General features: G+C 31.5%; 1 protein-coding gene across 1 annotated transcript; it reads right to left on the reverse strand.

The window, feature by feature from the left end:
- Nucleotides 1-407: 407 nt before the first annotated feature.
- Nucleotides 408-3687, reverse strand: LOC131663344 (uncharacterized). The gene is made up of 4 exons (XM_058933705.1): nucleotides 3321-3687; nucleotides 3123-3204; nucleotides 1195-2448; nucleotides 408-1122 (listed from the first exon to the last, which is right to left on the reverse strand). Exons 1-4 carry the CDS (start codon nucleotides 3685-3687, stop codon nucleotides 408-410), a joined length of 2418 nt encoding a protein of 805 aa, XP_058789688.1.
- Nucleotides 3688-11514: the final 7827 nt, after the last annotated feature.

Genomic DNA, 11514 nt, shown 5'->3' on the forward strand with positions numbered 1-11514 from the left:
GCGTCTCCCGATCGGTTTGCAAGTAAAAACATGGTGACTTGGCAACACCGCATCAGATATATAGATATATAGTACATGCCGGTGCGGCGTATTACGGTTGTTCCGCGAGTCCACACGACTCTATTTGCAACGATAACATTTCAAAAAGTTAAAAGTAATTTCCATTCTTATAACATTCGTAAAGATTATCTACTGTAATTCATTCGTGTATATTGAAAATAACTTAGATTAATTAGGGAATAATTATAACTATAAATAAAGAGTGATCACGTACAACATAGTTTATTCATAATATATTTTATATATTATGTCATTATTAAACAAATGAGCACCATTATAAATATTTAAAGCATCACATATTAATTATATAATCTATTAATTATTAAATAACAGTTTATTACAACTATTCACAGGTCAGTCTGAAAAAAGTGAACTAATGTATTTAAAACTTTTATATCTTTGGTAATCTTAACTTTACCTTCACTTTTTTCAGTAAATAATTTATGAATACCATCTGCTCCTTCCTTTTTATATAATTCTAATAGTTGTTGGTATGTAATGTTATATTTAGCTAATTTTTTCAAGTACGTAAGAGATAAAACACCTTTCAATTCTCTCAAGTATTGCAATTTGAAGTTTATCTTATTATTTTCATGTACTTTATTGCAGCAATCATAGTAAGATTTCTGTAAACTGTTAAGTAATTCTTGACACGTGAAATATTTTACTAATTTTTCCAAGACTCTGACATCACCAGTAGCATCATGAAAATTTTCTAAATCTTTGGGCTCTAAATATTTTGTAGCTAGACCTTTTAATGTGAATTGTCCTGGGCCTTTTTTCTTTTCGATGATCAATTTTTTGAAAGCTTTTAGAGAGTCTGAAAAGCCTACAACCACCTCAAAATCTCGTAGCATGTTGCAACTAACTAAACTATTTAAAAATACTCTAATATCAAAGGTAGCATTATGTGCCACTAATAGACACTTCTTTGACTTTGATAATGATTCTAAAAATTGTTTGAATGCGATTAAAGCTTCTTGCAGATCAACACTTTCAACAGCCTTCCCATTTAGACATAACATACCACCACTATTACTCAAACCTGTAACTTTGGTAGCACTTTTTGAAATTTCTTTGGTTGGATTAACGTAAACACTATATTCATATCTTCCACATTTTGCAGCGATTTACACTATCTGGGTATTGGTGTCCAAACCAGTTGTTTCCAAATCAAAATACACTAAGAGTGACTTCGCATCAGCATTGCTTTTCTCTGGCATATCAATTTCCATATTGATCCCGCAATTAGTTTGGTATGTGACACCTTCTGCTTGCTCTAGACTTTTTCTCAAAGCCTCTCTTTGTTGTTTTAAGATTATTCTTCGTAATTTGAATGCAGCAGATGAGCTTCTGTTTTTTCTTTTCAAGCGTTTACCATCAACGGATTTAGCATATTTCAACGTATACAAACCTTCATTCAAGTCGACTCTTATTCGAAACTTAGTTGTACATTTTTCACAATCGTTCCACACACATACACCATCGCCGACTCTAAAATCGCAAGCTCCGCTTCTACTAAGGCAGTGATTTTTATGTGCCTTGTGAGCAATCACATTATTGAAACTTTCATTTGCTTGACTAGAAGCTGCTACAGAGAATTTTCCAGCATTTGCCGCGTACTTATGATAGAATTCGACTAGTTTTACATATAAACCTTCATCCGTAAGCTCTATAGTATGTTTCTCCTTATATTTACACCAAGACCCACAATTTTCATGACGTCCATACAAATGATCTCGCATTCGGCGAAGATCCGTAGCTAATCCATCGCTATTGCCTTTATTTTGTGAAACAGCATAGGCGAAGCATTTTTTTATATGGGGCACTACGCCTTTTCTCTTCATTTGACTAAATGTCTCTTGTATGTCATATAATTCTTTACCGAAATTTTTGACCATATGATTCCTATCAGCTAATTTGTGAAAAGAAATATGTGGATTATCTTTTCTAATAGCGGCAATCATAGAGCTATCCTCGTCACCAATTATTACTCGCACTTGCAATTTAGCTTCTTTCAAAATATTGCTATGATTGATCAATTGCACTCCTGCATCCGCTTCCATGGCTTTCGCGCTCCCAATATAATTGAGTCGACAATCATGATCATTTTTGTCGTGCCCTAATTTGCACATCTTACATTTCCTATTTCTAGTGGTGTAATCCAAAATTTTGCCAGTCAAAAATCCAATAATTGCACTGTAGCCGTTGAGGCTGTCATAGCTACGCCCGTTACCTCGTTTAGTCCAACCTGTGTCGTATGAGACAATAATATTAACAATTTCACCTAATGTCGAATCAAATACTGGATTTGTAGATCCATTTGTCGTATTGTTCGACTCAAGAACTTGTAGATGAGGATATATATCTCTAGCCACATGTTCAGGTCTGAAAAAATAATAAAACAACAAAAGGATTCATTTGTGATCTTGTTTTCCATATTTTTTATTTATTATTTTTGACAGTGATTCATGTTATTATATTAAAGTTACAATCAATGCCTGACATGGTTTTTAATATAAAAAATTTCATTTATAGAAATACACAGTTTGTATCAAAATATTGCACGGTAAATTTATTTTTATAGTCTACATTAATAAAAAAATATGTACCATAACATGTATATAATTGAGTGTTCAAAAAGATCAATAAAAATAAAAAATAAAACAAAAAAGTTGACAGTAAGTTGATTTGAAATACTGACAATATTGGAACTATTAACAAAAAAATCAACATTATGTACAATCAGATAAATAATATTTACAAAAATTGATTCGATTCAAATATTTCAAACATTTAAAAATATATAAGAAAATATTGGATAAAACATTAATCGATAGAAGCATATCTTGCTCTATTTTGAAAGCACGTACAATGAATTTGATACAAAATGAAAATCTCTAAAATGCAAATTGATCGTGTACTATAGCTTCTTACAATTCTTTAATCAACTTATGAATATTTGTTATAACTAATTTCGTTCTTCCATTGCAGCTCTTTTGCAACTATCTTTTGCTTCTTCTTCGATAGCTTTCCCAATTAAGTTTTCATAATGCTTATACATATCATTGGATATTGGAGGAATATTCGCACAAGCCAGAATTTTATTTAGTGCTGTCTGACCTGCACCAGAATGCATTGCACCTATAATCATGAGAAATTTTTTTTTACTATTCACAATTTCCAATTGAAAAAGTATGTTTTTTTTGTTTATTTGCACGTTGGACGATAAAATAAATTAGATTTTATAATATACGTACCAAGAACTAATCCTGCATTGACTTCTGAAACTTTCTTTTCGGTAATATGTGCGGTGTTTACTTCAGAGATTACCTTGCAGTCGGCACAAGGAATCGATACTAACGAATGACAGCCAATCAATCCTTCTTTTACTACATTGCTCAAATCCAAGAGTTTAGAACATTGTCTGCATTTTAGATTTTTATCGAGTTCTTTTATATTTACTATGCGTAGCCCTTCACAAATATTCGTTTCACTGTTTGGTGATAATGCTTCTTGCATTCGATTTTTTTTAGCTTCTGACATGGCTGCTACAGTTTTTTTCTTGCGTTCAATTCCTTTTTTGGATATAAAAAAACCATTTTTCTTTCGGAATCCTCCCGGCATTTCTGTTCGCTTAATAAATTTTGTTGAATATATCACGACGACGATAAAAAAAACAACATGTACATAACCTCTCGCAACCACGATTTTGATTTGGATATACACTCACATACACTCAACGATTAAACATATGGGGAGAACACGGCGTTGTTGCCAAGTCGAGCAAATCGTCGCAGAAGACGCTCCTGGTACTTCTGCGCACGAAGCGGCGCTTATTTCATTTATACGGAGCCCGGGAGAATAAGCTGGTCACCTATGATGCTATACGATGAGCACCATTATAGGCAAGAGAACGTCCTTAAGTTGTACAAAACATGAAATTTTTTTGAGAAATTAAACACGGACTAATTATATATAAAAAAATTACATAAAATTAAGCATGAATTACGTGATAGCTCATTTTTCTCAAAAATGGACTTACACCACTTTCAAAATAAACGGTCCATATAGTGTACTTTGATCAGACTTAACTAAATTTTCGCTCTCTCTTTCTTTTGCGTACTCATTGAGTTTTAAGGACGTTTCCCTGTTTATGTAAATAATAATAGATCTGCCTGAAACTTAGGATTATGATAGTTTAAAGTATTCTGAACTCACACACGTTTTTTGGGCATACGTTATAATGCTAAATACAGAGAAATAAACAAAAATTAAAATGCATTTTAACACGTGGCCTTATGGGACCGCACTTGAAACGGTTAATTGGACCTGTTACAAATAACACATGCAGACAGTTTTTTGATTATAAACAAAAAGATTTTTTTATGATACAACCCTCAATGTTTTGACCCATGTTATAAGGCTTTTCATTAAGATATTAAATAAAATAATAGCAAAATAATGCATGATAAATAAACATGGCAACACCGCATTATATAGTGGTTATGAAAGCGGTCATGCGCACGCGCACCCATCGGCGGCATTTTTCAAATGCATTTGAATACTCAGTTCGCACGGAAATTACAGATGATTTTACATTGCGCTGCATACCATAAATAATTATTACGTGAATTATGTATCAATATAAATTATACATATCATAGCCATTCCGAATAATTTCATAAAAATAAAAAAAATATATAAATTGTCCATAAGAAATATAGAATTTTTATTCATAAAACTTACAATTTATCTCGTATATTTGAACAAATACGTTTAACACTTTGATATTTTAAATAAATAATTTACAAATCTAATATCACGTTGAGAATCACGTAAATTACAATATCACATCATCAGCATCCTCCAAGATAATCATGATAAATGTTTCCAAATGTTCGAGAATAGCGTCTAGAATTTCCTTTTTTTTTTATTATTGTTGCCTTTCCATTTACTTTGCCTTGCAAAAGCTCTGTAGCAAATTCTTTATTTTTTATATATGCATCAATTAAATCTTGATAAGTAAAGTTTTCTTCGGATAATCTTTGGATCATTGTTTTTGAAATATCATCTTTCAAAGGTATAAAGGAATTTATGTTACTTCGACTACGCTCTTTTTTATCGAGATAGATGCAGATACTATCAAATGTTCCACTTATTGCTAGTAAATCACTCACGTTTAGAAAATTGTTTGCTAGTTTTTCTAAAATATGGACATCAAACATAACATCATGAGCTTCTGAGCAAGAAACATTCAATTTGCATGCTGCTAATGTTGTTAATTTGTGATTATCTACATCGATGATCTTTTTTCTGAATAATGGCAGAGTGTCAGTGAATCCTACAATAATACTTTGAAAATCTTTCAATAAACCACAACTTTTCACCAAAATAACTAATCGCTTAGAATCAAAATCACAGTTGTGAGCAACTAAAATACATTTTTTACCTAAGCTTTTTAAAAATTCTAATACACTAGATACAACAAATGCTTTGGTGTTTGTTACAACTTGCTCGCCATTTTTATATAAGTTTTTATTAATCTGTGTCAGTTTATGAACTTCCGATGATTTCGGATTAATTGGTCGCGTTGGTGTGATATAAGAACTGTATGATTGTTCATCACATTTTAAGCAGATTTGTAGTACGTCATCTATGAACATATCGAATCCTGCAGTTTCCAAATCAAAAAAAACTATTTTCGTATCATTGCTATTAATAATATTGGAGCTATCTGATTCATTCGACTTTTCATTGGCATTTTCTTGAACTAAGTTTTCATTATTTGTGCAACCTTGTGGAGTTGTAGAATTAATGATATCAAAAAGAGACATATCACTACTATATGATGTTTCTTCTTTTTTATCAGTGCGATATTTTAATTGAGAACGCAACTGTGTACGCATTATGCGTTTCTTTTTTCCATCAATACTTGATTCTCTAGCCTTACGTTTTGAAGCACAGTTGTTTGTACGTTGGATGCGCTCTGCAAGTCGTCCTGTCGTTTCCAACCCTAAAGCATGAAAAATACTATTTATGTAAGCTTCCCCATAATTTTTTTGAACAACTGTACAAGCAAATCTGTAGTCGCACGATTCGCTCGTGCTGTAACATATTCTTTTAGGAGCTTTGCTACACATTGAATTATTTAAGCTCTCGTTAGCTTGTGAAGAAGCCGCCATTAAAAATTTTGTAGCATTTGCAGCTAGCTTATCAAATAATACTTTCAGCTGTTCATATAATACTGCATTTTTCATTTGTAAACCTACATAATTTTCTTTGTCTTCTTTGGCTTTACACCAAGATCCACAGTTATCGTGGCGATCAAAAGCATGGTCTGGAATATTTTGAATTGCAGCTCTCATTTTCTCTAAATCGCCAACATTTTACTTTACTGCATAACTAAAATATCTCTTCAAAGAATTTATAGTATCCTGTTGAAGTTCTCCATCTGGATCTTGGTTTACTTTTGAATTAATATTAAAAAGAGCGTTCTTAACTCCTTTTGTACTATGGTTCATATCTGACTGCCTAATAATCATGTGAGTAGCTTCCTTTTGTATAGTACTAAAACTGCTGCTGTCATTGTCTGCGGTAAAAATGCCAATCTCAACATTGGCAGCTTGTAAAAGTTTACTTTCAATGACAAGCTTGCGAGCACCCTCCGCTTCCACAGACTTAGCGCTACCATGAAAGTTTAAACGACAATCATGCTCTTTATCAGTACCATTTTTTTCATTGCTGTCACACTGACGACATTTCCTATTGAATGATACGTAATCCAAAACCATACCACTAAGCATTACTATCAGACATCCATACCCATTCAAACTGTCATAATTATACCCGTTAGAACGCTGGCTCCAGCCAAAATCAAAAGAAACAAACAGTCTTACAAATTCAACCTCTTCAACATTTATTATTTTGGTATAAACTAAGAAATCATCTGGAGCATCAGGAGGTCTGTATGGAAAGGAAAAGAGAGTGACATGTTATTTTTTATACTTACAAGTTCATGACTTTTTTGAGAGAATATATTAATAATAACAAATATTGTATTAGTGTATAAATGTGTATATATTTATATGTATATTTTTTACAAAAAAAATACATTTTTCAATTGATTACTTTCTACTTAAAACGATTATCTAACTTAAAATATAATATAAAAAATTTTATTATTTGCATGATTACAAGTATAGATAAAAAATAATGCTTAACCTACTGATTAAAATAGTAATAAACTAAAATTTCATTCAAAATATTTTTATACTAAAATAAGTTAAAAAATCTAATTTTCTACATGATTATACTTATATATAGCGTCATCAATTGAAACCTGATTTAAAAAATCATTAGAAACACGTGTGTTAAACAGTAAATTTGAAGAATGTTTTGTTTAGGATTGTTGTGTGAGAAAACTTACAACATGGCTTTAAGTTTGTCTAAATTTTCAAGTGTTAATGCTCGTTCTAATTCAATGGCATACTGGCAGCTCGTTTTCGCCACATCTTCAAGAAATGGACCCACTAATCTCTCTTGGTTTTTGTAGGCATTTTTTGATAAAAGAGGTATTTCAAAAGTACTTAGAAAGGTATCGACTTGACGATGTCCAATACCTGCACGCATTGCTCCTGTAAATAGTAATATTATTTATTAATTACTTATTGAACGTACACTCTCATTAAATAAACTGAAAAATAATAGTTGTGTGTACCTATAGGCAACTTTGCATTGATTTCAAAAACTTTCTTGCTGCTACCAAGAATGTTTGTCATAGGTCCGCTGCGGACTTTGGTAATTTCGGGACACCTGCTACACTTGCAGTAAAAATATGAACCAAGACCATGAATCGTTTCATCAACAATATTTTAAGTAAATAATCTTTGATTGCATCCATCACAGTACATCTGTTTAGACATATATTTCAAGTCAACAACGCGCGCTCCTTGGACAGGATAATTTGAGGTTATGTCAGCCTCCTCAGTTTTGGTCTCTTCTTTAGTTGAAGCAGCTTCGAGAGCAACAAATTTTCCTTTGTTTTTAATACCATTTTCTGATCGACGTAACATATGTTGATAAACTTTTTTCGACACATATTTTCCTTTCCAGTGATATCTTTTACGGTCACTCATTGCTCGTTCATAATAAATACCGAGAACATATGCGAATACCACTGTTTATTTACATGGTGTGCTCAAGCGCGACGTTGCCAAGTTTCAAGAAACCGTCGGTAATATAGGTTACTTCACGCAGAAAAAAGAAACAGGGAAACGTCCTTAACTATATAGGGCAATTCTTGGCTATTTCAAACAGTTTAAAACTTTAAATCACCAATTTTGTTCAAAGTTGGTAGACTTATTACCTATACAGAGGTCAACATCTGTGCAGAGTTTTAGATCAAAATATTGATAAGGGGCCGACTTATCAACTGTTGAAAAAATATTGGACTTTTTTTATTAATTCGGTTTCTCGGAGACTAATAAAGATATGGACATGATTCTTTTTTTAAAAGACGCAGAAAGAGTTTCACTTTTAAAATGTAAATAATAAAATACCAAATCATTTATTTATGCCATTGTTATAAACAATTTTTTCAAAAAATCGACGATATCTCAAAAAACGATATTTTTTTTTAAATTTTTGTACCATCGTGTTCCTTGTCATTTTTTACATAAGAAACCGTTGAGAAAATCGAGTGCCCGCTATTAGGATTAAGATACTCGTGCGGTTCCAACGTTGCTTGCTGCAATTGCCTTCTTTAAAGAATAAATAATTTCATATTCTAACAGTCTATATCTATTTATTTAAATAATATATAAATCTATTAATTAAGTAAGTAATGTAAATGAACTATTTTTTAATACAATCTGATATAATATTGAAATTAAACATTTGCTCTCTGCGTTTGAGCGAGCTTGAGACCGACGCATATTTAGGATGCGGCCGCATTAAAAATGTTTTTTTATCGGACCTACACCATAATACTCTTAATAAGTTATTTACAAGTAATTTTACAAAAAAAAAACCCTTTAAATTATGCGTCTTATTTCAAATTCAGAAGAGTATGAAGTTTTTCTTACTTTAATTTCCGTTGTATTGTCATCACTAACTGGAATGAATGCATGCAGTGATTGTGTTCCTTGTATAGTAAGAGCATCTTTTAATTGACTATACATGGTACTTTCAAAAATTTCACTAATCTCATATACAACAATAGTTAAGGAAAATCCCTCATGTAATTAAAACAACAATCTTGAAATTTCAACGTTTCGCCATAAATTCATGGCCTCTTCAGGAAAACTTTATTAAAAATTATAAACAATTAAAAACTTTTTTAAACAATTAACATGATCATAACACTACAGTACACATCAAACAATAATAACAAAATCATTCGTACTCACAATTATAGAAAACTTAAGTCATAGTAATGTCAATTTATAAAATATTTACTATTCAAAACAACCTGAAAATTCAGAGATATAAAATGAACTGTGAATTTCAAAGTGTTACTCATCATGGTACAACTTCATATTCTTCTTGACTACAGTAAATAAACGTTATTTTAGGCATAGCTTGCTTCGCCCATTTGTAAAATTCTGCAGAATTACTTATGATTTTACCGAGCAAGCTTTCTCGTCAAGCTAATCTTTTTATACTTCCAACAATTCCATCACACGGACTTTTACCATGATAACTTGCAAAAAAATGCCACTCTGCTCTAATAAAATAAATGTTGTAATGTCGAACTAAGTTTAGAAAATTTATTCTATTTTTATATTGGCTTCCGGCACCGTCACTAAGATAAATAATTTTTTTTACAGTATTTTGAAATGTATTTTTGATGCAACTTATTTTTGTATACAACGGAAATTAAAGTAAAAAAAACTTCATACTCTTCTGAATTTGAAATAAGACGCATAATTTAAAGGGTTTTTTTTTTTGTAAAATTACTTGTAAATAACTTATTAAGAGTATTATGGTGTAGGTCCGATAAAAAAACATTTTCAATGCGGCCACATCCTAAATATGCGTCGGTCTCAAGCCCGCTCAAACGCAGAGAGCAAATGTTTAATTTTAATATTATATCAGATTGTATAAAAAAATAGTTCATTTACATTACTTACTTAATTAATACATTTATATATTATTTAAATAAATAGATATAGACTGTTAGAATATGAAATTATTTATTCTTTAAAGAAGGCAATTGCAGCAAGCAACGTTGGAACCGCACGAGTATCTTAACCCTAATAGCGGGCACTCGATTTTCTCAACGGTTTCTTATGTAAAAAATGACAAGAAACACGATGGTACAAAAATTAAAAGAAAAAAAATATCGTTTTTTGAGATATCGTCGATTTTTTGAAAAAATTGTTTATAACAATGGCATAAATAAATTATTTGGTATTTTATTATTTACATTTTAAAAGTGAAACTCTTTCCGCGTCTTTTGAAAAAAGAATCATGTCCATATCTTTATTAGTCTCCGAGAAACCGAATTAATAAAAAAAGTCCAATATTTTTTCAACAGTTGATAAGTCGGCCCCTTATCAATATTTTGATCTAAAACTCTGCACAGATGTTGACCTCTGTATAGGTAACAAGTCTACCAACTTTGAACAAAATTAGTGATTTGAAGTTTTAAACTGTTTGAAATAGCCAAGAATTGCCCTATAAGTAAAATAAGCAAATATATTTTCTATGATTCTTCACGATCATACTGATCGTCGACTACATTTAATTTAATTTTAACCTAAATTAGCACCTTTTTCTAATAACTAATCATTCAAAGGCACTTGATTCTGTAGGAACAATAGGTTGTGGCAAAACAGGCATATTACTATATATGTAGGAAAATACTATATATATAGGAAAATTTATCATTGGAGTTAATGCTTGTATGGCATTCGCAAATACTTCAGCATTGTTAACTGGCTGCAATATATCACCTTCTTCATATTCTCCTAAGACTTCTGAGAAATCGAGTATTGTTCGGATAAGAAAGAGTGAAAGGCCGGAAAGGAGATCCGAAGTGTAGAACAATTAAAATGGATTTCAAATTTGCGTTTTATAATCCAAAATTACAAAATCGATCCGATTCAGGTGCTTAAACGTTACAAGATTAAATTATTATATAAAATTATTATTATATAAAAAAGAAAGATTAAATTATAAAACGAGTTGTCGTAGATAACTCCGACACGCAAAGATAGCGCTAAACTGATCGCGTGCTTGCCTAGGCAACGGTTGCAAGCTTTCTGGTGAATTGCCCTGAGCGAGTCTCTCAGTGAATCACTTTCTCACTACCGTTTCTTTTTCCTTTTTGAGTTTCTCTCTTTCATGGTTCAGAGTTCATGGGGTATCGCATGTTTTGGCTTTGCCTTCGATGACTCCATGTAGTCAGCTGTCTCGCTCGCTTCGCGTGTCGCTGTTGGCTTTCGGGAA

The sequence above is a fragment of the Phymastichus coffea genome, unplaced genomic scaffold (genome assembly GCF_024137745.1).
Source record: "Phymastichus coffea isolate CEN01 unplaced genomic scaffold, Cenicafe_Pcof_1.1 PCOF00033, whole genome shotgun sequence".
NCBI classification, from domain to species: domain Eukaryota; kingdom Metazoa; phylum Arthropoda; class Insecta; order Hymenoptera; family Eulophidae; genus Phymastichus; species Phymastichus coffea.

Bases quoted from the DNA above. Each gene is read 5' to 3' on its own strand.
- LOC131663344 (XM_058933705.1), bottom strand. From the start codon at position 3,687: ATGCCGGGAGGATTCCGAAAGAAAAATGGTTTTTTTATATCCAAAAAA. The intron at 3,205-3,320 runs GTACGTATATTA...TCATGATTATAG, and splicing joins CAATGCAGGATTAGTTCTTG to GTGCAATGCATTCTGGTGCA. The intron at 1,123-1,194 runs GTAAATCGCTGC...AATTTCAAAAAG, and splicing joins GACACCAATACCCAGATAGT to TGCTACCAAAGTTACAGGTT.